The 26634-nt window shown below is 54.3% G+C and overlaps 3 protein-coding genes across 13 annotated transcripts in view; 2 read left to right on the top strand and 1 right to left on the bottom strand.

The window, feature by feature from the left end:
* STYXL1 (serine/threonine/tyrosine interacting like 1) overlaps positions 1-11409 on the top strand; it is a 28201-nt gene extending 16792 nt beyond the window's left edge. For all 4 annotated transcript variants that reach the window (XM_040261658.1, XM_040261675.1, XM_040261667.1 and 1 more), the window contains 4 exons: positions 2818-2963; positions 5825-5922; positions 6475-6587; positions 11160-11409. In XM_040261658.1, the coding sequence (XP_040117592.1) occupies positions 2818-2963; positions 5825-5922; positions 6475-6587; positions 11160-11291 (489 nt within the window). In that variant the 3' untranslated portion in view covers positions 11292-11409. The remainder of the gene's footprint in view (positions 1-2817; positions 2964-5824; positions 5923-6474; positions 6588-11159) is intronic.
* A 1963-nt stretch (positions 11410-13372) lies between these two features.
* Positions 13373-18836, top strand: TMEM120A (transmembrane protein 120A). Of its 2 annotated transcripts, XM_040261622.1 has the most exons (12): positions 13373-13574; positions 15185-15303; positions 15518-15634; positions 16984-17043; positions 17232-17327; positions 17406-17495; positions 17694-17759; positions 17859-17920; positions 18027-18119; positions 18238-18302; positions 18378-18446; positions 18522-18836. In XM_040261622.1, exons 1-12 carry the CDS (start codon positions 13494-13496, stop codon positions 18633-18635), a joined length of 1032 nt encoding a protein of 343 aa, XP_040117556.1. In that variant the 5' UTR covers positions 13373-13493; the 3' UTR covers positions 18636-18836. The 2 variants fall into 2 exon arrangements, with proteins under 2 accessions (XP_040117556.1, XP_040117564.1); XM_040261630.1 differs by lacking the exons at positions 13373-13574; positions 15185-15303; positions 15518-15634 and adding an exon at positions 15887-16346.
* Positions 18837-18987: 151 nt separating this feature from the next.
* LOC120878642 (NADPH--cytochrome P450 reductase) overlaps positions 18988-26634 on the bottom strand; it is a 67824-nt gene continuing 60177 nt past the window's right edge. For all 7 annotated transcript variants that reach the window (XM_040261328.1, XM_040261347.1, XM_040261338.1 and 4 more), the window contains 11 exons: positions 26198-26322; positions 25705-25794; positions 25264-25362; positions 24170-24286; positions 23948-24066; positions 20950-21131; positions 20686-20835; positions 20118-20388; positions 19893-20038; positions 19730-19815; positions 18988-19474 (listed from right to left, as the gene is read on the bottom strand). In XM_040261328.1, the coding sequence (XP_040117262.1) occupies positions 19330-19474; positions 19730-19815; positions 19893-20038; positions 20118-20388; positions 20686-20835; positions 20950-21131; positions 23948-24066; positions 24170-24286; positions 25264-25362; positions 25705-25794; positions 26198-26322 (1530 nt within the window). In that variant the 3' untranslated portion in view covers positions 18988-19329. The remainder of the gene's footprint in view (positions 19475-19729; positions 19816-19892; positions 20039-20117; positions 20389-20685; positions 20836-20949; positions 21132-23947; positions 24067-24169; positions 24287-25263; positions 25363-25704; positions 25795-26197; positions 26323-26634) is intronic.

Genomic DNA, 26634 nt, shown 5'->3' with positions numbered 1-26634 from the left:
GGGCCTGCCTGCCTGCATGTGGAAGGGCCGAATGTCTCACAGACTTGGGGGTTGACTTGGAGTGGTGTCTGCTCATTGATAAAAAAGCTTTTGAGGTCGACAGTTTCAGAGGAATGTGGGCTGGTGGTGGGTTCACTGGGAGGGGAGGTGTGCTGAAGCCAGAAGGCTCTGAAAGCCTCAGGTGGACTGCACACTAGCTTGAGGTCTTGAGATGTTGTTTCTGAGTCGAACTTGGAGCCAGAGGTGGTTTAGAACTGGTTTGACCTTTAAAATTATATTGGTTAGCATTTCCTATGGAAAACTGATGAAAAAAGAGGGGTTTCTAAACAGTTTGAACATTCTTTGGCATTACCCTGCTTTGGGGTTGGAATTGACCTTTTTTCAGTCCTGTGGCCACTGCTGAGTTTTCCAAATTTGATGCTGAAGCAGAAACTCCAATACTTTGGCCAATGATGCAACTCATTGGAAAAGACCCTGATGCTGAGAAAGATTGAAGGCAAAAGGAGAAGAGGGCAGCCAAGGATGAGATGGCTAGACAGCATCACTGATGCCATGGACATGAGTCTGAGCAAACTCTGGGAGACAGTGAAGGACAGGGAAGCCTGGCATGCTACATACAGTCTATGCGGTCGCAAAGAGTCAGACACAACTCAGCGACTGAACAACCACCACCACCACCAGATCATATTCTATAAACATCCGTTTATTCAATGTTAGTGGATTTCTTTTTCTTTTTTTCTTTTGAGGTTACGCCTAGGTTTTATATTACTAAATATAACAAGTAAGTTTCCGGTCTATGCCAACAATAAACAAGTATCCACTGTTTTATTACAGACATCTGAACTGCAAGAGGTCACCCAGGGAACCATTAGGGGCATTTTCATTAGTCCTGGAGGCATGCTTTGAGAACAGTCTTAGACTGGTGTGCTTCTCTGGCTGTTTTCCAACTTGTTTATAAGTCTCATTAATAATTGTTTAATAATTATTTTTATTAATAAGTGTTTCTAACCGCCTGATGGGTGCTCTAATAATCTTTCCTTGGAAACACTCAAATTTTGTAATCCACCCCCCCAGGTTTATTGAAGTATAATCAACATATATAAAATTGTGTAAGTTTAAGGCATACAACATAATTTGATACAATATGATTTGATACACATATATGTTGCAGCTTCTCTGGTGGCTCAGATGGTAAAGAATCTGCCTGACATGCAGGAGACCCGGGTTTGATCTCTGGGTCAGGGAGATCTCCTGGAGAAGAGAATGGCTACCCACTCCAGTATTCTTGCCTAGAGAATCCCATGGACAAAGGAGCCTGGAGGGCTACAGTCCATGGGGTCCCACAGAGTCAGACAGGACTGAGCAACTAACACTTTCACTTTCACTTCATATGTTGCGAGATGATTACCGTAGTAAAATGAACACATCCATCACCTCACACAATTACCATTTATGTGTGTATGAGCGACGAGCACGTTTAAGATGTACTTTCTAGAAATTTTTCTTAAAATTTCAAGTATATAATACTGTGTTGTTAACTGTAGTCACCATGCTGTACATTAGATCCCCAGAACTGATTTGCCTTATGTCTGAAGGTTTATAACCTTGACTAACATCTCCCCATTTTCCCCACCCCCACAGCCCCTGGAAATACCATGAGTTTTGCTTTTTCAGAGTTCCACATGTGAGTGAGATCATGCAGTGTTTTTTTTTTTTTTTGACTGATTCACTCAGCACAGTGCCCTCAAATTCCATTCATGTAGTCACAAATGACAAGATTTCCTTCTTTTTTTATGGCTGAACAGTATTCCATTGTATATACATGCCGTATTTTCTTTATCCATTCATCCATTGATGGACTTCTAGGTCATTTCTGTATCTTTTGTGAATAATACTCAAATGATCATGTGGGGTGCAGATATATCTTCAAGATGGTCATTTCATTTCCTTTAGATATATACCAAAAGTGGGATTGCTGGATCAAATGGTAGGTTTGTTTTTAATTTTTTTGACATAATTTTTTAAAATTAAATTTTGTTTTATATTGGGATATAGTTGCTTTACAATGTGGTATTAGTTAAAGGGGTACAGCAAAAGTGGTTCAGCTCTTTGTATACATATATCCACTCTTTCTCAGAGTCTTTTCCCATATAGGTTATTATAGAATACTGAGTAGAGTGCCCTGTGCTATTCAGTAGGTCCTTGTTGATTATCTGTTTTATATATTGTGGTGTGTGTATGTTAATCCCAAACTCGTAATTTATCCTTCCCCCTACATCTTTCCCTTTTGATAACCATAAGTTTGTTTTCAAAGTCTGTGGGTTTCTTTTTGTCTTGTAAGTAAGTTCATTTCTATCATATGTTTTTATTTTGTGTGTGTGTGTGTTCTTTTTCCTTTTGTGTTTTTTTTTGGTATCATATTTTTAAGATCCCACATATAAGTGATACCACATAGTGTCTGTCTTTCTCTGTCTGACTTATTTCACTTAGTTACAATAATTTCTAGGTCCATCCATTGTTGCTGCAAACAGCGTTGCTTCAAACAGCGTTGCTTCATTCTTTTGTAAGGCCGAGTAACATTCCATTGTATATGTGTGCCACGGCTTCTTTATCCATTCCCCTGATGTTGGACGGTTAGGTTGCTTCCACGTCCTGGCTACGTAAATAGTGCTGCAGTGAACATTTGGTTAGTCTCATTTACTATCCCAGTTTCCCTTTCTAAGCTTGTTTGCTGAGCCACATCTCAAGAGACAAAACAGAAACAGCTTCTTCTCTGGGGATTATTATCACAGCAGGCTTTCTCCATCCCCTCCTCAGGAACTGGATGCCTTCCAGCCATACCCTATTGAGATAATGCCAGGCAGGATCTACCTGGGAAATTTCAAGCAAGCCTGCGACCCTAAAATTCAGAAGGATTTGAAAATCAATGCACATGTCAACATCTCCATGGAGACAGGGCCATTGTAAGTAGAAATACCACTGATTTTTTAAAATATTAGTATTATTTATTTATATAAGCCTTCTAGTGGCATGCACTGATAGACTTGAAATGGCTTTTAGAAGTCAGTACACACTGGAATGCAATCTGCGTTGTTTTCATCTGTTGCTAGCCTGCTCTTGACTTCCCGGCATGAGCATAGCATCCTCTGCCCCAGACTGAGACCCTACACTTGCCCCACAGCCCATACTTAAATCTCACCAAAAGTAATGCTGTTTTGGTGCTTTGACATTCTGATGCAAAATAATCCTGCTTTCCTTGTCTCAGGCCCTCTGAGAAGTGACCCTTCTCTTAGTCCCTCCGGGCTGCTGTAACAGAATACTGCTGACCAGTGGCTTATGAACAACAGGCTTTCTCATGGTGTGGAGGCTGGGAAGTCCCAGGTGGAGGCACTGGCAGATTCCGTGTTTGATGAAGGCTTGCTGTTGGTTCACAGATGGACTCTTCTTGCTGTGGAAGGGGCAAAGCTGGTGGAAGGGGCAAAGCTGGCGGAAGGGGCAAAGCTCTCTAGGGGTCCCTTTCACAAGAGCGCTAATCCCACTCATAAAGGTTTCTATTTCTGCCCTCATGAGCTAATTACCTCCCCAAAGTCCCACCTCCAAATAATATCACTTTGGGAATTAGGGTTCAACATATGAATTTGGGGAAGACACAAACATTGGATACAGCAACTGTTATGCCTCAGATTTTCCCTGTTGCTAGGGACACTCACGCGCAAACACACACACACACGCACTCACCATTGTTCATGGAGCAGGAAAGTTCTTTATAGCCTTGCTTGTCAGCCTGTGTCTTCCCAGCCATGTCCAGTCATGATCACCAAGGCCTCTACTTCCTCTAGTTCCTAATCAAAAGCTAATAAAATTCAGCTCAGAGAGAATTTATATAACATAAGAATTCAGTGAGGCATCTGGTAATAAAAATTACTATGTGAAAATCAATAAATCTTAAGAAAATCACATCAAGGCACTTAGTGAGACTGCTGAGAACAAGAGAGAGAGAGAAGAGAAGCAGATAAGTAAGACAGGACTTTCAAAGGAACCATAATTAGACTGACGACTGACTCAACAGAAATCAATGAAAGGGAAATATGGAATGAGTCTTTGCAGTCTTTCTGGTGATTCCCCACCACCTACCATTCACAGCATTTGGGCTAGACTTACTGAGGTGCACTAGGGATGGAGTAGAGCAAAAGTGATGGGCTGTCACTTCTGATATTGGGTCACACATAGACCGTGGCGTCTGTCTTGCCGTGTCTTGCTCACTCACCCTGAAGGAAGTCAGCTACCATGCTGCCAGCTGTCCTCTGGAGACAGGTTTGCACGGCAAGGGCCTGATGGTTTTCAGCCAACAGCTAGTGATGAGCCGAAGCCCTCAGTCCAAGAGCCCGTGAGAAACTGAATCCTGCCAACAGTCATGTGAGTTCCCTGGTGGCCCAGTGGTTAGGACACAGCGCTTTCACTCCTAGGGCCTGGGTTCAGTTCCCGGTGAGGGGACTATCTCGCAAGCTACCCAGTGCAGCCAAATCAATAAACAAATAAAATTTAAATTTCTGATTGTTGCTAGCATATGGAAATCCAGTTGATTTTTATACGTTAACCTTGTATCCTTCAACCTCCTCTGTCCATATGTCTCCTCCATTGTTAGGCTTTCCCCAGCTCCCTCGACTTTTCCCTGCCCCTCCTCTTCAGCAGCATGTATAGGTCTTTATCCTAAAGCCTAGCCGATTGGATTAGCCATTTGTTTATGTGTACACCCCTCCCATCAGGGTGAGAGCTCCTTGAAGCTGGGAGAGTCCCTATTTGATTCATCTTGTGTCCACTAGGGTCCAGCTCGAGATCTGGCACACTATAGGCATTGAGCGAGTGTCTGGGGAAAGAATGAATGATTGGGGATAGATGGATGAATGGATGGTGGGTGGGTGGTCGGGTGGGGAGGGAGCGAGAGAGGAAGGGGAAGGGAAGGATGGATGGATAGAATGCATGCATGCATGGTGAATGGTGCTTGTATTTTTCACAGCAAATGCTCATGAAGAAACTAAACCAGAATATTTTCATTCCTGAATCTACTGCACCTTTCTGCATGCCACAGTGAATGGCCAGCAGGCTGTATTCTTCAAAACTAGCAGTTACCAAGTGCTCACTGCACACCAGGCATTGTGCCAAGCCCCTTGCAGGCACTTCTCATGGAATGCGCCTCATGCCTCATCTCCCTCTTCTCTCTCCCTTGTTCGTAAAGCTTTAGCCACTCTGATCTCCCTGATGTTTCTCAAGCAAACTAAATATCCTGGCCCTTGGAGCCTTTGCACTTGGATTCTCCTCTACCTGGAACACTCTTTGTTGAGATAACCGTCTGGCTTTGTCCCGTCACCTCCTTTAAACCTCTTCCCAGCACCACTTCCTCAGGAAAGCCTTCCTGACCACCCTATCTAAAACAGGAGCCCCGCCACTCTCTGTCAGTCTTGTCAATTGCCTCTCTGTCAGTCTTGCTTCCTCCATTTAACATAGCAGACTCATTACATATTTCCATCCTCACCGTCTGCACTGTGTTCCAGGAAGGCACCAGGTTTGGTTAATAACAATAACATCCCGTTTGCTGAGCACCGTCATGTGCCAAGCAGATTGCCAGATGCCTTACATAGATGAGTTGATTTAATCTACACAACACCCCTCTGAGGCAGGTGCTGTTTTTCTGAGAGGGGATCATTTATTTACCCCCATCTCCCTGCTCAGCCTCCTCCCCTTATGGTCCTGTTGCTGTGGATGAAGGACACTACAGCCAGGCTCTGGGCGAGTCTGCCCAATGACATGCTTTTCTTCTGCTTAGTTTTGTAGGTGACGCTGACAAGCTTCTGCACATCCAGATAGAAGATTCCCTGGAAGCAAACATTACACCCTTTTTACGCCACCTCTGTCACTTCATTGGTAAGGGGCATTCTTCAACCAGGCCCTAACTGGCCTGTGCCCAGGGAACAGAGAGGGCCAGTGCGCCTTGTACCTATTACTGACGGTGACTCCCAGCTCTCAGGAGAAAAAGGGCAGGGCTAAGCACGGTGCAAAACCTCATGAGGCAGGCAGTGTACCATTAGCAGATTTTCCAAATGAGGAAATGGTGGCCTCGAGTGCCCAGGCCCCACAGCCAGTGCTCACTGGTTGTGGTTCACATCGGGCTACACAGTCTCTGTCAGCACCCAGGTGCCCGTGGGGTGCGGTCCTTCCATCCCCACTTAGGGGAGTCAGCCAGTGGCCGACCTTCCTGGGAAGGAAGCACGGATGGCTCAGAGAAGGCCTTTCTATGATGAGGCTAAACACATCATTTGCCGGGCAACGAAACAGTATCCTAGAGCTGTCACGTGACCCGCCTAGACCGTGGTGTGCTGGTTCCGAACCTACTTTTGGATCCACTGAGGCCAGTCATCTTCCGGATCCTCAGGGAAGGAAGCCACGCACAGCCTTCCACTTTCCTTCTCTCTCCAGATATTCACCTGGAGCTCAACTCCGTCATCCTGGTCTTTTCCACCTTGGGCATCAGCCGCAGCTGTGCGGCCATCCTGGCCTACCTTATGCATCGGAACGGGCAGACCCTGAATGTACGTATTTCCTGGTCCAGGAGGTGAGGTCAGAACTGCACCTCAAAGGAATGGGTCCCCAACACTGCCTCGGTACCTTAACTGACAGTGAGGGGTTGAGAGGGAAGGGTCAAGGGCTTTACCTAACATACCACACCCAAGGACAGGGTGCCAAGGGCTGGGCTAGAGGCCTGAGGCTGGGCACCTGGGGCAGGCCCAGGACGCAGGCTGGGCAAGGCTGTGGCCAGCAGGACCACCTGCATGGCCCCCAGTGCTGCCCAGCTCTCTGCTAGTATTTGTTCAGGGCTCTCTAAGGGAGGTGCGTTTTGGTTGCTGCAGTGTACCTGTTGGCCATCTGATGTCTTCTTTGGAAAAATATCTATTCAGAATCTTAGCCCTTTTAAAAATCAGATTATTTGGACTTTTTTTGTTAGTTTCTTTCTTTTTTTTTTTTTTTTTGCTGTTGAGTCATATGACTTCTTTATGTATTTTGAATATTAACCCATTATCAGTTATATGATTTGCAAATATTTTCTCCCACTTCTTAGGTTGCCTTTTCCTTCTCTGTTCAGTTCAGTCACTCAGTCATGTCTGACTCTTTGCAGTCCCATGAACCGCAGCATGCCAGGCCTTCTTGTCCATCACCAATTCCCAGAGCTTGCTCAAATTCATGTCCACTGAGTCAGTGATGCCATCCAATCATCTCATCCTCTGTCGTCCCCTTCTCCTCCTGCCTTCAACCTTTCCCAGCATCAGGGTCTTTTCAAATGAGTCAGTTCTTCACATCAGGTGGCCAAAGTATTAGAACTTCAGCTTCAGCATCAGTCATTCCAATGAATATTCAGGACTGATCTCCTTTAGGATGGACTGGTTGGATCTCCTTGCAGTCCAAGGGACTCTCAAGAGTCTTCTCCAACACCACAGTTCAAAAGCATCAATTCTTTGGTGCTCAACTTTCTTTATGGTCCAATTCTCACGATCATATGTGACTACTGGAAAAACCATAACTTTGACTAGACAGATCTTTGTCAGTAAAGTAATGTCTCTGCTTTTTAATATGCTGTCTAGGTTGGTCATAACTTTTCTTCCAAGGAGCGAGCGTCCTTTAATTTCATGGCTTCAGTCACCATCTGCAGTGATTTTGGAGCATGGAAAAATAAAGTCTGACACTATTTCCACTGTTTCCCCATCTATTTCCTATGAAGTGATGGGACCAGATGCCATGATCTTAGTTGTTTGAATGTTGAGTTTTAAGCCAGTTTTTTCACTCTCCTCTTTCACTTTCATTAAGAAGCTCTTTAGTTCCTCTTTGCTTTCTGCCAGAAGGGTGGTGTCATCTGCATATCTGAGGTTATTGACATTTCTCCCTGCAATCTTGATTCCAGCTTGTGCTTCATCCAGTCCAGCATTTCGCATGATGTACTCTGCATATAAGTTAAATAAGCAAGATGACAATATACAGGCTTCTTTGTAATCTTTTTTTTTTTTTTTCTGACTGCACTGCACAGCATGCAGGATCTAAGTTCCCCCACCAGGGACTGAACCTGTGTCTACCTGCAATGAATGTGTGGAGCTTTAACCACTGGACCACTAGGGAAGTCCAGATTGCCTTTTTAATTTGTTGATGGTTTTCTTTGCTGTGCAGAAGCTTTTTAGTTTGATGTAGTCCCACTTGTTTATTTTTGCTTTTGTTTCCTTTGCTTTGGGTGTCAATTCCTAAAAGTCACCACCAAATTGATGTCAAGGAGTTTACTGCCTGTGTTTTCTTCTAGGAGTTTAATCGTACCAGGTCTTCTATTTGAGCCTTTAATCCACTTTGAATTGACTTTTATGTACGGTGTAAGATAGTGGTCCCATTTCATTCTTTTTTTTTTCTTTGGCCGCATGGCTTGCAGGATCTTAGTTCCCTGACCAGGGATTGAACTTGGGCCCCTGGCAATGGAAACAGAGAGTCCTAACCACTGGACTGCAGGGGATTCCTAACAGTTTCATTCTTTTGCATGTGGCTGTCCAGTTTTCCAGCACTACTTACTGAAGAGACCATTCTTTCATCATTGTATATTATTAGCTTCTTTATCCTAAACTGACCATATATGTATGGGCTTATTTCTGGGGCTTCTCTTCTGATCCACTGATATATGTGTCTATGTTTTATGCCAGTACCATACTGTTTTTATTACTATAGCTTTGCAATATAGTTTGAAACCAGGAAGTATAATGCCTCCAGCTTTGTTCTTCTTCCTCAAGATTGCTTTGGCTATTTGAGTCTTGTTGTTCCATACAAATTTTAGGACTGTTTGTTCTATTTCTCTGAAAGATACCATTGGGATTTTGATAGAGTTTGTGTTCAGTTTGTAGATTGCTTTGGGTGGTATGGACATTCTAACAGTATTCCTCCAATCCATGAGCATGGGCTATCTTTCTGTTTACTAGTGTCTTTAATTTCTTTCATCATTGTCATAGTTTTCAGTGTACAAGTTGTTCATCTGCTTGGTTAAATTTATTTCTAGGTATTTTACCCTTATGACACAACTGGAAGTTCTCATAGTTTTTTATCAGCGTGTAGAAGCATAGCTGATTTTTGTATATTGATTTTGTATCCTATAACTTTACTGCTTTGTTTATTCATTCTAACAGTGTCTTTGTGAAGTCTTTGGGGTTTTTATATATAATATGTTGTATGCCAAGAGAGACAGTTTTACTTCTTCCTTTCCAGTTTGGATGTCTTTTTCTTACTCTAAGACTTGCAAAACTATGTTGAATAAACGTGGCCAGAGTAGGCATCCTTGTCTTGTTTCTGATCTTAGAGAAAAGATTTCAGCTTTTCACTGTTGAGTATGATGTTAGCTGTCAGCTTGTCATGTGTGGTCTTTATTATGTTGAGGTACATCCCCTTGATACACACATTTTTGAGAGTTTTTTTTTCTAAGAGGCAAATGCAAACGATATGAACATGCTTTTTATTACCATGTTCTCCAGATATCTTAACACATGGCTACTATTTGTGCAACTTTGCCCTGGGCCATCTGGCTTCTAAAAGGTTAATTTTTGGCCCGTGTGGCAGATTAGGGATTCCACTTCCCCGGGTCTACACTTCATACCAGAACAGTCCTCATCTCTCTACTTGTGATGAGAATGCCTTATTCTGTTTTCTCCCACCTTCCTCATATTTTCTCAGCATTTCCCCTTAGTAACTTCTGCCACAAAGCCTTCTGCTTTGCTTTGAATCCTACTTACACTGTCTCCCCACTACCCAACCTTCTGGAAGCTTCTTCCTTTCTTCCACCCCTTGCTCGTTTTGGTCCCTGTTCCTAAGAATTTTATTCTTTTGATGCTAGCATAAATGAAATTTTCCTAACTTCCTTTTCAGATTGTTCATTGTTAGTTAGATACACAACTGATTTTGTATCCTGCAACTTTGTTACATTCTAACAGTTGTAGTTTTTTTTTTTTTTTTACTCTTTAAGGTTTTCTACATATGAGATCCTTAAGTTCATATCAGCTCCAAACAGAGCTGCAAAACTTCATATTTTCTGATTTGGACGCCTTTTCTTTTCTTTTTTCCTAATTGCCCCAGCTAGGACTTCCAGTACAATGTTGAATACAAGTGGTGGAAGTGGGCATCCTTGCCTCGTTCCCCTTAGTCTCACAGGAAAAGCTTTCAGTCTTTGACCACTGAGTATGATGTGACCTGTTTGACATGTGACCTTTGTTATGTTGAGATAGTTTCCTTCTGTTCCACAGCCTGCTGAGGCACCGCTTTTGCCTTTTTCCTTTTTCCTCCATCAGATGGAGACCAGCTGATGACCTTCCTTCATGTGATAACCTTTCCTGTATTTGGGGATGGGCACGTGAACAAAGGCAGCTTCAGTTTTCCTTCTTCAGAGATTTGCCCAAGTTCTCTTCCTCTTTCCATTCATTTACCCACTTCTCATGCAAACCTTTGTTTTTATTTATTTATATTATTTCTGGCTGTGCTGGATCTTTGTTGCTACCTGAGGGCCTTCTCTACGTGTGGCGAGTGGGGCTCACTCTTGGTTATGGTGCATGGGTGGGCTTCTTACTGCAGGGGTTTCTTGTGTTGCTGCAGATGGGCTCTAGGGCATGCAGGCTTCAGTAGCTGTGGTGCACTGGCTTTGTTGCTTTGAGGCATGTGGAATCTTCTGGGACCAGAGGTCAAACCCTTGTCCCCTGCCTTGGCAGGAGAATTCTTAGCCGCTGGACCACCAGGGAAATCCAGTGCAAATCTTTTTGAGGCAGCACTGAGTGGCAGGCATGGGCATGGTGCTTCCTCATCCACAGTAGGTCTCACATGTTTTCTCAGCCTTCACAGGAGCCATCTGACAGAAGAGTGACTTCCGTCTCTGTATTCAGTAGCAGAGGTGCAGAGGAGCTTGCCCAAGGCATAGCCAGCTCCTTGACTGCTTCGCCTTAGTCTGTTAACCCCAGGCTGCTGCTGTTTCTTTGTCCTGCCCTTAAGCTCTGCTGCTAGCCCCTGGGCAAGTGTCTCTTGCCCTCCTGAGCTGGCTCTCTTCAAGGTGGAAGGGGCCCAGGTCCAACCCTGAAGTCTGCTTTTCTCTCCTTGGTTCACAGAGGTCCTGGGCCTACCTCAAGAAGTGTAAAACCAACATGCGTCCAAATCGCACTTTGGTGGCTCAGCTGTCAGAGTGGGAGAAGGTTGTCCTCGGAGACATCGTCACGGACATCCAGAATACACCCTACTGATTCTGTGGTCCAGCTATGGGGCCAGAAGAACCTGACTTGGGGCTTTTTGTGGGTAGTGGGCCAAGGTATGTAGCCAAGGAATAAGAAGGCCTTTGCTGCCTGGAGCCTCATGTCAGCCTCCTGCAGTGGTTCTTCCTCATTGGTGCCACAAGGCAGGTGTTCAGCTCAGCAAGAACCTGTCCCGTGGGCGTCAGGATCACCCCCACTGTGCTCCTGAGGCTGCCTTGGGAGGAGCATCTGGCTGCCAGAGCAGCTGCCCCTCCTGTCTCCCATAACGTGGTCCCTTGGGAGGCTGCCCCTGGGGAGCCCCAAGTCTTCCCCCAGCCTTGTGTTGCTCCACAGGGGGTGTCAAAATGCCCACCCACCAGCGGAGATCCCCAGCCCCAGAGATGCCAGGCCCAGCCTTGGCTCAGGTGCCAGGCTTCACAGCTCTGAGAGACTCATGACACAAGGGCATCTCCTTGCCTCATCTGCAGCACTCCTCAGTGCTCCCACTGGTCCATTGCTTGTGGGCTGGATCTTTCCTTTTGTTGCTCCCCACTCATTTTTGCCTGGCTGTGTTTACCACGAAGAGATTCCTACCCTTCCATCCCCCACACCAGTTCAGTTCAGTCACTCAGTCATGTCCAACTTTTTGCGACCCCGTGGACTGCAACAGGCCAGGTTTCTCTGTCCATCACCAACTCCCGGAGCTTTCTCAAACTCCTGTCCATTGAGTCGGTGATGCCATCCAGCCATCTCATCCTCTGTTGTTCCCTTCTCCCTCCTTCAATCTTTCCCAGCATCAGGGTCTTTTCAGATGAGTCAGTTCTTTGCATCAGGTGGCCAAAGTATTAGAACTTCAGCTTCAGCATCAGTCATTCCAATGAATATTCAGGATTGACTGGTTGAATCTCCCTGTAGTCCAAGAGACTCTCAAGAGTCTTCTCCAACACCACAGTTCAAAAGCATCAGTTCTTCTGTGCTCAGCTTTCTTTATAGTCCAATTCTCACATCCATACATGATTACTGGAAAAAACCATAGCTTTGACTAGACAGACCTTTGTCAGTAATGTCTCTACTTTTTAATATGCTGTCTAGGTTGGTCATAGTTTTTCTTCCAAGGAGCAAGTGTCTTTTAATTTCATAGCTGCAGTCACCATCTGCAGTGATTTTGAAGCCCCCCAGAATAAAGTCTCTCACTGTTTCCATTCCAACCCTGTGCCAAGGTTTCTAGAAATTCCTCAGGTCTTAAAGGGAGTTTTCCTCAGAAATGGGCTTCCAAGTGAGGGCAGCACCCACCGAAAAAGCCTGGAGTCAAGGGACAAGGGGACTGATGGAGAATTTTAACATGTCTGTCCACGTTCATTCAGCAAACATTTCCACTACCTGGACAGGGCCGAGGCATACAGGTGAACGCCATGTTGCCTGCTAGGACTCTACAGAGGGTTGGAGAGGCGGCCCCGGACCCCCTCCCCGCCACACCCCAACAGAAGCCTACGCCCTCAAGCAGTGGCTGTTTGCCCAGGGGTAAGAGCTTTTCAGGCAGTAGGCTTTACTGACCACTTGAACTGGAGCGGAGCCTGGGATGGCTGCAGATCTTTGGCAACTCCCGGTAAGCAGGGTAGAGACACCGGCAAGTTTTCAGCAGGGACACGGTAAGGATTGGCTTTGTGTTTTAGTCAGGGTAGCCTGGTGTCTGTGTGAAGGGGCAGTAGCGGTGAACTTGGAGACAGGGAGACATAAAGAGGCCCTCGTAAAAATCCAAGCAAGAGAAGAGGCTCGGAATTGCCTCCCTGCCAAAGAGCAGCTTCCCCAGGCGGAAAGTGTTTGAGGCAGAATGCCACCTCCCTGGGCCTTGCTTTACTCCCAGCGAGACCGGCAGGGACACTGCTGGCAGCACCAGCAATTGGCATCCCGCGTAGAAGCCGGCGGGGGGCTGCCGCCGCCCTCCACGCTAGAGGGCCCAGGCCAGCGGCTCGCGGAGCCTGTGGCCCCGCCCCAACCCAGTCCCGGCCCCGGATTGGCTCTGGCGGGGGGCGGGGCCAGCGGGCTCGCGGCCCCAGGCTTTTCCCCATTGGTGGTCGCAGCGGCGCGAGCCCGGAAGCGGACGGGGGCGGAGGTGGCGGAGGCGGAGGTGGTGGAGGCGGAGGTGCCTCCGGCCGGCCGGGGTTGCGGTGCTGTCCTCGACTCTGGGCTTCTCCGGCCCGCGGCGCGGCCGCAATGCATCCCCCGCCTCCGGGCCCGCTGGGCGACTGCCTGCGCGACTGGGAGGAGCTGCAACAGGACTTCCACGGCATCCAGGTGAGCGCCAAGGCGGGCTCCCATTGGTTCCGAGCCATGTCTGTCTGGCTCGGGGTCAAGGGTCGGGTGGCCGCGGGTCTGGCTGTGGAAAGCTCGGGGTCAGGGTCGGGGACCCTGGTGTTGCTCCCGATGGCGGCGAGGCCTTGGGTCCCGGAGTCCCCGGTTGGACCCTCCTTTCGGCCTCAAATCAATGTCCGACGGTGGTATCTTTCGCCCGCGCAGCCGCCGCGACCCCTACTGACCAGGGCAGACCTCCGGTCTCTCGTGAAGATGTCGGAAAGAGGCCCAGACTCCGACTTAGTCCCCTCCCAGGAGAGTCCGAGCTAACCAGGGCGAGTCTTGGGTCAATCACTGAGCAAACGCGCCGTGGGCGCTGGCCGGGCCGGCCTTCCCCTCCCTCGGGCCGGGCGGTCTGGACTGAGTGTGGATGGGGAGCAGGACGGGAGGCCGCGTGGCCTCGGTCCGGAGAAGTGGGATTTAGATGAAGTCCCAACCACACAGGACCACGTGGCTGCTGCAGAGAGTGAGGGGAAAGTGGGTGGGCGGGGCCCTGCCAAGAGACCTCATGGGCCTGACAGGGGTGGGAGTCTCTCTGAGACCAGTGGAAGCCAGGCATAGCGGGGTTGGGTATTGTCTGGATCTGGCTGCTATGGGCCGCTGTGCTGTTCTGTGGACAGGTGAACAGGAGAGTGTGGTGGCTGGGGGTAGGCCGAGGTGGCCCCTCCTTGCTCATGAGAAACAAACCCCAGCCAGGGTAGAGCCCAGGCCAGCTGGGCACTTGATCAGGCCTTTGCCTCTCTTGGACTGGTTCCAGCCCTTTCCTGTCCACATTGAGCCTGACTGCCCCCTGGCCTGTCCTGGCCAAGCCGCTATCATTGGTGCTTCTCCCCCGGCCCCTGAGCAGGGCAGACCCAGGCTCCCGAGCCTGGGCACCACCATTCTGGCCTCAGACCCTGCCTGACCTTCCTCACAGTGCCCCTTGCCCCCTATTTCCAGGCTGCTTCTTCTCGAGACTCACCCCAGGGGGCAAAGTGCTCTGGGAATCCCTGGGCCAAAGGTGCTGGGGGGAAGGGTAGAGGAATGGTCTTACAGCAAGAGGTCCAAGGGCTGAAGCTTGGTGACCTTTAACCCGGGAGGAAGATGCTGGGAGTGCCAGAGCAGCAGTCATCTTGGACAACCTCAGCTCCCCTCTCCCTTGCAGGCTGTCTGGACAGGAGGCTCTGAGAAGGTCATGGATGGCTTTAGGCTGCCTGCTTGGTCCAGACTGTGGACCCGTGTGGGCTTAGAATGCAGACTCAGGATGGGCAGAGAGGGGTGGGAACAACTAGTATATGGGCTGAGACTAAGAAAACCTTCCAAGAACATGTCTGTTTCTGGGGGCGAGGTGCTGGGGGGCTCCTGGGCTTGCTGGAAGAGCCCTGTCTCCTTGCCTGCCTTGGAGAGAGAGGACCCTTGGGGCATTCCTGAGGCTGGCTCAGCTGGCTGCGTCCTTTCCTGCTGAGACCCTCCCAGGGAAGCCGTGGGCGAATCCATGCCCCACCCCCTTCCCAGCAGGCTCTGGCTCAGGGGTCCCCTAGCCAGCCTGAGCCTTCCCCCTCCCTGGTCCCCAGGAGACCCACCGGCTGTACCGCCTGAAGCTGGAGGAGCTGACCAAGCTGCAGAACAACTGTACCACCTCCATCACTCGGCAGAAGAAACGGCTCCAGGAGCTGGCCCTCGTCCTGAAGAAGTTAGGACCCATCCCCCGACATGCCCCATGCCCACCTTCCTCACATCCCTGGCCGTGGACCGGGGGTGGGTGTCGGGCCTGGGTGGGTAGGGAGCTGGCACTGACTCCGAGGTGCCCCTGGGCACGGCTTCTCTCCTCTCTGGGCTGCGTCTGCTCCCCTGCCCCCCAGGGGAACTCTGGCTTCTGACTCTGGCTTCTGCGGACCCACCTGCAGATGCAAACCCTCCCTCCCGTCAGAGGCCGAGGAAGCCGCGCAGGAGCTGGAAAACCAGATCAAGGAGCGACAGGGCCTCTTCTTCGATATGGAGGCCTACTTGCCCAAGAAGAATGGGTGAGCCGCCCCTCCCCCAAGCTAGGCTCACAGCCCCGTCTCCCTCTGCTTGGTTTCCTGGACCCAAGGGGGACATCAGACCCGGTCGTCCCTCAGGGACAGTCTCAGTGACAGTGGCAGCTCACTGTGATGACGGGCGCTTTGTGCGGGACGTACGGAGAATCGGGGAGAGCACAGACAGGGGAAAGCCTCTTGGGGTAGGTGACGCCTGGGCTGAGTGTCATGAAGGATAAAGAGGAGGGAGCCGGCCGGACCTGGAGAGGTGCAAACAGCAGGTGTCACGTCCAGAGCATAGGGTAGGAAGTGAAAGGTTGCGGAGAGACCAGCGCAGGAGCCAGCCTGCGGCGCTCCCCTCTGGCCCAGTGGGCAGGAGAGAGCGACAGCTCAATTATGCACTTAGATCAGCCGCAGTCACAGCAGAGGACGTGGCAGAACCCGGGGCTCAGGGAAAACAGTCCAGCAGAGAGACCGCGGGGAGAAAGTGTGTCCCAGAAGGCAGGGGAGGGAGTGGCCCACAGCCTGAGATCAGATGGCCCCCTGCGGGCAGTGTGGGGGTCGGCCAGAGGTAACACGGAAGGGGAATGTTTCCTGGAAGTCCGGGTGACCTTGGAGAGAACCGCTTCCAGGAGGGTGGGGCTGGAAAGGTGATATTGGGGATGACAGAAGAGCCGAGGAGACAGCCAGGTTCAGGCCACGCTTGTGAAGCTTGGAGGTGAGTGGAAGGAGAAACCAGTGCCTGGAAACTAGCAACTAGAGCTCCTCGTGAGGGTTGAGGAGTCGCTTCTGTTTGGGTGTGTGAGTTTGTACACAGGAAGGACTTGAGCATCTCTACCTGCTCAGAGGTGGGGCCTGCAGAGGGTGAGACCCTGGACGGGTGCAGTGTGCACTGGAGGGAAGTCCCTGGGGCGCTGGGAAGGGCTGGTGTGGGAAGAGGGGCATGCAGAGAGGAGGGTGGGGAGGCAGCAGGGAAGATGTCACCTGCCTGAAGGTGACAGGGTGGAGGGTTTGGGGGAGGGTTGGCCCGGGCCGCTGCTGGGAATGGGAGAGGGAGGAGCTCACGTGAGGCGGAGAGGCAGCCTGGCCTCCAGTCCCAGTCCCCGCTGTGCCCCGTAACCTCTCCGTGGCCTCAGGCCGGTCCCTGAACCAGTGTGAGCCCGGGCCTCAGGCTTGCGTGTAAATAGGAGCGCATACAGGTGCTGCTGCTTGGTACATGGCTGTGACTCTCAAACGAGAGGAGCTTGGATGGGGTGGGTGATGGCACCCTTCGGGGTTGGCAGGAGGTTGCGGTACGGTCGTGGGTGTGGGTGGCTGCAGTGGGCTTGGGGCTGAAGGCTACTCTTCTCCCCCAGGTTGTATCTGAGCCTGGTTCTGGGCAACGTCAACGTGACACTCTTGAGCAAGCAGGCTAAGTAATTTGTGGTTGCGATGCTTCTCCCCCGCCACCTCCTGCCCCGGGGCCCCTTCCAGCCTGCCCCAGCCTGCTTGGCTGAGCCTGGGGCTCAGGGGCCGCTGCCCGATGGCACCCCAAGCAGCCCGTCGGGAGGCCTGGGTGGGCCCCGCCAGCACCCCAGCCTGTGCCACGAGTGTGTCCCCCCAGGTTTGCCTACAAAGACGAGTACGAGAAGTTCAAGCTCTACCTCACCATCATCCTCATTCTCATCTCCTTCACCTGCCGCTTCCTCCTCAACTCCAGGTGGGTGTCCTGCAGCGGGGCTGGCCCCCTGGACCCTCTCGAGGTGCCAGCACCCACCCTCCGCACCCCTGCCCACAGGGTGACAGATGCTGCTTTCAACTTCCTGCTGGTCTGGTATTACTGCACCCTAACCATCCGTGAGAGCATCCTCATCAACAACGGCTCCCGGTGGGCGAGGGCGGGGCTCAGCCCCCGGCGGGTGGGGGGGAACGCCCCTGGAGCTGCCCTGCAAAGTGGGGGGCAGGGGGTGCCATGGCTGAGAAGCAGGGTGGTACTGGCTCCTTCCCACTGCAGCCCCACTTCCTGCCCCCCGAGCCCTGATCCTGGAGCTGAGGGGACAGGGGTGACGGCGGCTCCCTGATGCAGGATCAAAGGCTGGTGGGTCTTCCATCACTACGTGTCCACGTTCCTGTCGGGAGTCATGCTGACATGGTGAGCAGGTCGACTGGGTCCCAGAGCCTCGAGGGAGTGGGGCAGGGAGAAGGGGGGCGTCCCTGAGCCCCCACCCCGCCCTCTGCTCTCTGCTCTCAGGCCCGACGGCCTCATGTACCAGAAGTTCCGGAACCAGTTCCTGTCCTTCTCCATGTACCAGAGTGAGTGTCTCCAAGGCCCCTGTTCTGCTTAGGAAATCGGCCCCCGGGAAGGGCGGACAGGGGCTTGGGGCTCCAGCCGGGTCCTGACGCCCTTGCCCTGCCTCAGGTTTTGTGCAGTTCCTCCAGTATTACTACCAGAGCGGCTGCCTATACCGCCTGCGCGCCCTGGGTGAGCGGCACACCATGGACCTCACTGTGGGTGAGTCGGGCGAGGCCACCCTGCCCTGTGGTCCTGCTGGGGCGCTGCGAGGGCCTGTCCTTGCCTCTGGCCCGGGCTCTGAGTGACGGGGCCTCTCTGCCCCGCTGTGCCCCTGCAGAGGGCTTCCAGTCCTGGATGTGGCGGGGCCTCACCTTCCTGCTGCCCTTCCTCTTTTTCGGACACGTAAGTTGTACCTGAGCCCCCGTCCACCTGGCTGTCTCGAGCAGGGACTGTGTGTAAGAGCCCCCTCCCTCCCAGTTCTGGCAGCTTTTTAACGCGCTGACGTTGTTCAACCTGGCCCGGGACCCTGAGTGCAAAGAGTGGCAGGTGAGCCGGGCCACTGCCTGGGGAGGACGCGGGGGAGCCGCCCGGCTCCCGTCCTGACCCCGACTGCTCCCCCAGGTGCTCATGTGCGGCCTCCCCTTCCTCCTGCTCTTCCTCGGCAATTTCTTCACCACCCTGCGGGTCGTGCACCAGAAGTTCCACAACCAGCTGCATGGGAGCAAGAAAGAATGAGGCTGGGCCCTCTCTGCCCAATGGCACCCCCGGCCCGGAATGGGCTTCTGAACCTCTGTGTGGAGGGGGTGGGGTCTCCTCATGTCCAGGAGGGTCTCGTCTGCCCTCCCTGGGTTTTGTGGGCTCTGTGGGCCCTGAAGGCGTTGCTGGAGAGGAGAACCTGGGCACCAGTGGCCTGAATAAAGGAAGACGGCTCCGAGAGCCCCGGTGTATGTGCTCCTGTGGGTGAGACGGGCTTGGGGGTTCTGTGCCGCCACTGCTCGGGACCTGGGGGCCCCCGAGGAGTCTCTGGGGTCTGAGCTAAGGAGACCCAAGTGGAGGCCTCAGATCTGTGCAAGCACTGCCCAGCAAATACAGAAAACAGAACTTTATTCCAAGGGCCAGAGGTTATTTAAAATTATTTACACTCATCGAAAATCACAGGGAGGGGCCAGGCCTCATCAGTTGACAGGCGGACCCCTGTGTTCAGCCGCTGAGGGCCCCGAGGCGCTCACACACCTCGGCCTGTCACCCTCGGCTGTGCCCCCTGGGCTGACAGGGCACGGTTTGTGTTGGAGCAGCCTCTGTCCTGGGCCTGCCTCCAGGGCCGCACCCGGCAGAACCACCCAGGAGACGGCAGAAGGGAGTGAGGTGCACGATTACGTGATGGGGAGGCAAGTCTGTAGGGCGTGAGCGGCGGAGCAGGGCAGGCGGCCTAGCTCCACACGTCCAGGGAGTAGCGGCCCTTGGTCATCAGCTTCTTGACGTAGTCCACGGCCTGGGCGTGCTCCATGGCCCCCTGCTCGGCCACGATGTCATAGAAGGTGTTCTGCACGTCCCTCGCCATGTTCCGAGCGTCCCTGCATGCAGGACGGAGAAGGCACTGGGGGAGGGTCCTCCATGGGCAGGCCAGCCCCCCGCCCCGGGCCTCTGCCCCACTCACCCCTCCGCTCACCCCACTGTCTGCCCCACTCACTGCGCCCCCTCTGCCCCACTCACCCCCTCCTCTGCCCCCCCACCCCCTCCTCTGCCCTCCTCACCCCCCTCCAGCCCCCCTCCACCCCTGCCCCACTCACCCCCTCCTCTACCCCACTCACCCCTCCTGCCCCCCTCACCCGCACACGTAGATGTGGGCGCCCCCTTCGTGGATGAGTTTCCACAGGTGCTCCTTGTCCTTCTTGAGTAAGTGCTGCACGTAGACCTGGGGGCGGGGGTGCCTGTGAGGGAGGCCGGTCACCCCCCACACCCCCCCACCCTGGGGCCTGGCCCCGGCCTCACCTTCTGGGGCTGCTCCCGGGAGAAGGCCACGTTGAGCTGGGTGAGGGCGCCGTCCTTGTGGAAGCCGGCCAGCTCCTCGCGGTACAGGTAGTCCTCGTCAGAGCGCCGGCAGCCGTAGTACAGCAGCGTCTCGCCCACCTCCTTGCCTGGGGCGGGGGCGGCCGGGTGAGCGAGGGGCCCCAGGCCCGGCCCCCTGCCCGGAGCCCGCCCGGGCCGCACACTCACCCTGCTGCCTCAGCCAGGCCCTCTCCTGGATGAAGCCTATGAAGGGGGCGACCCCAGTGCCAGGGCCCACCATGATGACGGGCGTGGTGGCCTTGAAGGGCAGCCGGAACTGGGACTTGCGCACGAACATGGGCACCAGGGCCCGGCTGCCGTTCTCCCCGGCTGGCTCCTTGGCCCGCAGCCAGCTGGTGGCCACGCCCTTGTTGATGCGGCCAGTCTTGGTTTCATACTCCACGGCCACGGCGCAGATGTGCACGGAGTTGGGATGGACCTGGGAATGTGCAGGGGTGAGTGTGGCGGTGCCCGGGGCCCCTTCCCTCCTGCCACTCACCCTGTCACAGGGTCCCTGCTCAGGGCCCCTTCCTGGCGGCCGGCCTGACTGGCTCTTGGCACCAGGGCCGGAGGGCAGGGTGCGATCTTATGGTCCAGCCTCCTGGATACACAGCCCGGGAGTCTTGAGCAAAGTGCCCACGGACGTGGGGCAGAGCTGGGGCTGCGGCCCAGGGACCCGGGGCTCTCTGAGGAGCCAACACTGTCTTCTCTACGGGGGTGGGCCCGGAGCCCCCACCTTGGAGGACGAGGCGATGGAGTAGTAGCGGGCCTGGAGACGAGGCAGCAGCTCGCACAGGTGGTCGATGGGGGGCCGCAGGGACGGGTAGTCCTGCAGGATGGCCAGGATGTGCCGCCGAGTCTCCAGCACCCACCTCAGGTACAGCTCCTGGGGACACAGATGTGGGTGAGACGGCGAGTGGCCCAGGGGCCCAGGCAGCTCGGGGAATGGCTGGGCCGGGGGGCTGGCACTCTGGGCGTTGGGGCACCGGGGCAGGCCCACCTTGCCCTCGCCCGACGAGGAGGCCATCTTGCGCAGCTGCTCCTGCTCGGCGGGCTCCGAGGCGTACTGGGCCAGCTCGTAGAGCACGTTGGTGCGCGGCGGGTTGGTGATATCCAGGTAGTAGGTGAGGGCCGTGCGGTAGGAGGTGGGGCAGGGGAAGGGGTGCTTCTTGTTGGACTCCTCTGCAAGGAGAGGGCAGCAGGGTGAGGGGTGAGGGGCCACCCCGGGGTGGGTGGGGTGCCACAGGGAAGGGGTGGGCCAAGTTTTTGTGGGCAGGAAGCAAGGCCAGCTCCCTCAGGGTCTTCCTTGGCTTTGGGGCAAGGCCTGAGCCGCCTGGCTGCTGGACAGGCAGGCTCATCAGAGGCAGGACGCTGCTGGGGGCGGCCTGTCACTGTCCCCATCCAGGACAGTCACTGCTCAGAGAGGACGGCCGAGGGGGAGCCCCCCGGTGGGGCCTGCCTGCCTGTGGGCTGAACCTGGTCCACCATGGGGGCTCCAGGCTCTGACGGTGAGATGCCAATACTGGGCCTTCGGCTGTGATGACAGCCCCCTCCAGCTCAGGTTTTATTCTTGGACACAAGCAGAGGTTGGTGCATGGGGCTCCCACATGCCAAGCTTTTGGGGCAGCATCTTGTACACTCAGGCACTCCGCCAGCCCCTGCCGAGGGGCTTCCACTGCCACAGTCAACAGGCCGGCTTTACTGACACCTACCCACGGCCAGCCTTTGACTGTGTGGATCACGATAAACTGTGGAAAATTCTGAAGGAGATGGGAATACCAGACCACCTGACCTGCCTCTTGAGAAACCTATATGCAGATCAGGAAGCAACAGTTAGAACTGGACATGGAACAAAAGACTGGTTCCAAATAGGAAAAGGAGTATGTCAAGGCTGTATATTGTCACCCTGCTTATTTAACTTCTATGCAGAGTACATCATGAGAAACACTGGGCTGGAAGAAGCACAAGCTGGAATCAAGATTGCTGGGAGAAATATCAATAACCTCAGATATGCAGATACCACCACCCTTATGGCAGAAAGTGAAGAGGAACTAAAAAGCCTCTTGATGAAAGTGAAAGAGGAGAGTGAAAAAGTTGGCTTAAAGCCAAACGAAGATCATGGCATCCGGTCCCATCACTTCATGGGAAATAGATGGGGAAACAGTGGAAACAGTGTCAGACTTTATTGTTGGGGGCTCCGAAATCACTGCAGATGGTGACTGCAGCCATGAAATTAAAAGATGCTTACTCCTTGGAAGTAAAGTTATGACCAACCTAGATAGCATATTCAGAAGCAGAGACATTACTTTGCCAACAAAGGTCCGTCTAGTCAAGGCTATGGTTTTTCCAGTGGTCATGTATGGATGTGAGAGTTGGACTGTGAAGAAAGTTGAGCACCAAAGAATTGATGCTTTTGAACTGTGGTGTTGGAGAAGACTCTTGAGAGTCCCTTGGACTGCAAGGAGATCCAATCAGTCCATTCTAAAGGAGATCAGTCCTGGGTGTTCTTTGGAAGGAATGATGCTAAAGCTGAAACTCCAGTACTTTGGCTACCTCATGCGAGGAGTTGACTCATTGGAAAAGACTCTGATGCTGGGAGGGACTGGGGGCAGGAGGAGAAGGGGACGAGAGAGGATGAGATGGCTGGATGGCATCACCAACTCGATGGACGTGAGTTTGAGTGAATTCCAGGAGTTGGTGATGGACAGGGAGGCCTGGCGTGCTGTGATTCATGGGGTCGCAAAGAGTCAGACACGACTGAGTGACTGAACTAACTAACCCAGGGCCAGGCCAGAGTAGGGCTGGACCCAGGAGTGACTCTACCTCCTAGAGGCACGACCGCAGGGGTGTTGACTCCTGTGCACCAACGAGCCGCAGAGAAGCACAAGGCTGCCAAGCCACCCAAAGAGAGGAGGGCCTGGCCCAGGACGGCTCAGCTTTGAGGGCTGTGGGCCTAGCTTTGGGGGAAGGGTTGAACTCCTTACTGAAGCATGACCTACATACGGTGTATAAGTCACACAAGCAGAGCTTGATGGATTTTCACGAACTGAAAGCCATTGTGTACCCACATCAAGCAGCAGGTGTTCCCTGCACCCAGGCACCCTCAGAAACGGGGGCTCAGGCCTCGCACCACGGGGCAGGTGTGGGCGCGCCTTCTGAAGTCCCACTTCTGCCTCGCCTTCTGAGCCTCCGCAGCCCTCTCTCAGAGCAGCCCTTGGCAGAGAAGGGCCCCCACCACAGGGGCTCAGGGAGAGAGTGAGCACCAACAACAGCCCCACCCCCAGAAAGGTGCTGCTTCAGACAGCACAGGCCTCCCCCGGCCCCTGCAGTGGGAGGAGGACCAGTCCATGGCCCATAGGCCAGCAGGTCCCCTGCCAGCACGAGCAATGCCAGTGCAGACCAGCCCCCTTTCCGGTCCTCTCAAGGCCGACCCTGGAGCCAGCCCAGGCTCGGGTCGCTGAGGACGGGGTGGGTGAGTGGGATAGGGCCAGGCCGAGGTGGGCCCCAGGTCGGGGGCCAGTTCAGGGCACTGGGGGGTCACCGTCAGAGGCTCAGGGCAGGAGTGCAGGCTGAGCACCCTCAGTGGACCTAGAGGCTGTCAGGATTGCTGCCTCAGACCCCTGTGCACAGGTGAGGAGACCCTGGAGCTGGAGGGGCCTGCAGTGGCTGGCTGTGGCTCTCTTCCCCACAGGACATGGGGCTGCGTGGGCAGCTGGGCCTGGCTCTGTCTTCGGGCCCCCATTCCCTCAAGGGAGTATGGCAGTGAGGGGATGGGGAGCCCCAAAAGGGAGCCTGACAGACCCTACAGCTGCCTTCTCCCCCTGCCTCCCAGTTTGTTCCGCAACTTGCCCCTAGGGTCTTGGGTATGAGGGCTTCCAGGATACCAGGCTTTAGGTCTAAGCAGAAACTCAACCTCTGGGCCTTGCCAGGGGGCCCATTCCACTCCCACCAGTGCCCTCAGGCCCAGGTAGGGGGGAGGCCTGGGACCCAGGACTCACCATCAAGGTTGTTCAGGGACATGATGACATCCAGGTCAGCACCCAGGATCTCGCCAAGCTGGTTCACCAGGGCAGAGTCATTAGCCGGATAAACAGCCACATGGTCCCCAGACTCATACCTGGGGGTGATGCGAGGCTCAGGGGGAGGGTGGAGGGCAGCTCTGTGTGGGAACAGGAGGCCTGGGCGAAAGCTTTGGGGAGGGGCGTGGCAGCAGCTGGTACCTGATTTTGGAGTCCGAGATGTCTAATTCCAGGTGCATGAGGTGTCGCTCGGTTCCCTGGTTCAGCTTCCGGTTGGTGGTGACAACAGCCAGGAACGGGTTCTTGGCGTCGAAGGGGCTGGGTAGGGAGAGCAGCGCAGTGACTGGCTAGGCCTCCAGTCTGAATCTCCACACCCACAAGGACCCTCCCGACCACACAGAATACGGGGAACCTCAAAGCTGGGCCTCCTGGGTCATGAGAAAACCTCTCTAATGGGGTAAAGGGCTTTCCCAGCTCCTGCCCAGGTGGTGCTCCTGGCACCCGCAAGGGGGCAGAGCTGGGTTATCAGTGTCCCTGTCTACAGACAGAAACTGAGGCTGGTCTGAAAGCTGGGGGACCCTCCACACCCGGTACCCACTGGTGGGCAGAGCACAAAGAGGGCCTGGCCCAAGAAGGTGGTTCCCTGAGACAGAGGAAGGGCCTGGGTCCTGAGTGACTGCTCAAGGCTGCATGGGACAGGCTTTCCCACTGGGAAGTCACTGAAATGGGCTGTTGGCTGCAACCGCAGTAGCTGCCTAGAGTGGGGCTGCTGGAGGGTCAAGGAGGACCTTCCTGGGCAGCTCAAGGAGGTGTCTGGGTGGAGCCCAGGTGCAAGCGAGGGCCCCCAGAGAGAAACACTTTGGACAAAAAAGTCCAAATATGGAGGCAGATTTGAAGGAAGGGAGCCCTTTGGTCAAGGTTCAGCCTAGACCTAGAGCTGAACTCGCTACGTCCTGGTCCAGGAAGTGGTGGGCATCCCCCACCCCCAGATATTTAACGGGCAAATGAAGTACAAACTGAGCAAGTGCCAGTCTCCCCGAGGCCACGCTCTGGACCAAAGGACCACCAAGAGGGGAGGGGTCCCCAGGCCCCTAGGCTTGGAGCAGCCTCCTGTCTCTCTCCTCTGGGCCTCGTGCCCTCCTCTGGGGCGGAAATGGACATGTGGGTGGCCCCAGCCAGGCCCCTTCCCGATGGAGGGAACGAGGAAGCCCATGGGACGGGGCCTGGGAGGAAAGGCCCCGTGGAGACACAAGGTACGGCTAGCCGTCTGGGCCCCAGGCACGCTCTCGACTCACGGTTTCTGGTTCTCGTAGCTCTTCAGGCGGCCCATCTCGCCCGTGTACACCTTGGCCATGTCCATGTCTGTGTGGACCATGAGTTCGTACTGGCGAATGCTGGAGTGGGGAGACGCAGGGTGAGGCTGAGGGCTGGGAGGGCCAGGAGGCTGGGGGAGGGTCCCCAGGAGGGAGTGCCCCATGTGAGACCATGGGGCACAACTGGGGGATGCGGGGCCAGGCATGACCCACAAGGAAGGAGATGTGTGAGTGCGGGGCAGGCAGGAGAGGCGGGGCAGCTGGGCCAGCAGGCCCGAGGAGGCTGGGAAGCCCACTCTGACCCTCGCGTGTGGGCACAGCCCAAGCGCCTGGGCCCCTTCCACACCCCGACTGAGCCTCCCCCAGCCCCACTGTGCCCACTGGGCTGGTTCCCCACTCACGGCACCAGCTGCACACACTCACCTGGACTCCTCTCCGGTGGCTTCCACCCCAAAGTGCTCGCACACGGCCGGCCAAAACTGCTCTCGCCACGTGATGAAGTCCTCCTCCAGGCTGTGGACCAGAGAGGATGAGCCTGGGGCCAGACGGGGCTGCCAGGCCAGGCCTGGACCCTCTGTCCCATGGCTCCCCGACAAGCTCGAGAGTTCATTTCACACCAGCCCGCCCAGTGATGTAACCCGGAGCAGCAGGAAGCGTCCAGAGGGTCTGCAGTAACCACGGGAAGCCCTGTCTGAGCTGGGTGAGCGGAAGGGTGTGGACAAGTAAAGAAGGCGGGCCTGGTGACGGGGGTCTGGCCTTCCCTCCCTGTGATGAGGCAGGTCCCAGGGGTGCGCAGACACTATGGCTCGGCTCTGCCCTGCCCTCCTGGGCCCCGGCCAGCCTGAATCTGTGGCTCCTGACACTCGACAGCCTGGGTGGGGGTTGAGGGTGGGGCTCAGGGTCGGGGAGCACTCACTTCCCGTCGTCGTCGCCCAGCCCCAGATCAAAGATTCGCTGGGCCCCAAGCTGTTCCAGCCGCTTGTCCACGTACTTGCCCATGGCGTTGAAGTGCTCGTAGGTCTTGTTCCCAAGGGCAAACACCTGTGTGGATGAGGGGCCAGGGTCAGCAGGTCCGGCCAGACACCTCGTACGGGGAGGTCCCAGAGCAGCTTTGTTTCATGGACCCACAGCTCAGGCTCCTCCGTGGCCACCTCGGCCTGGACCCTGGCAGGTGCAGGGTGTTCACCCCACCCGATCCCTTGCCCAGCTGAATCTTGGTCAGCCCACTCCTCCTTTCTTGCCTTTTGTCTCTAGAAGCTAATGCCCCTGGGCACGGTGGGGCTGGGGCACGGGAAGGGGGCTCTTAGTGCCGGGCTGGGCAGAAGAGAGGGTCACTGCGTGAGCCCTTCCTGG

Source organism: Oryx dammah, unplaced genomic scaffold (assembly GCF_014754425.2).
Source record: "Oryx dammah isolate SB20612 unplaced genomic scaffold, SCBI_Odam_1.1 HiC_scaffold_2, whole genome shotgun sequence".
NCBI classification, from domain to species: domain Eukaryota; kingdom Metazoa; phylum Chordata; class Mammalia; order Artiodactyla; family Bovidae; genus Oryx; species Oryx dammah.
The sequence above is the reverse complement of the archived record's forward strand: the minus strand, read 5'-3'. Positions and strand labels throughout refer to the sequence as shown.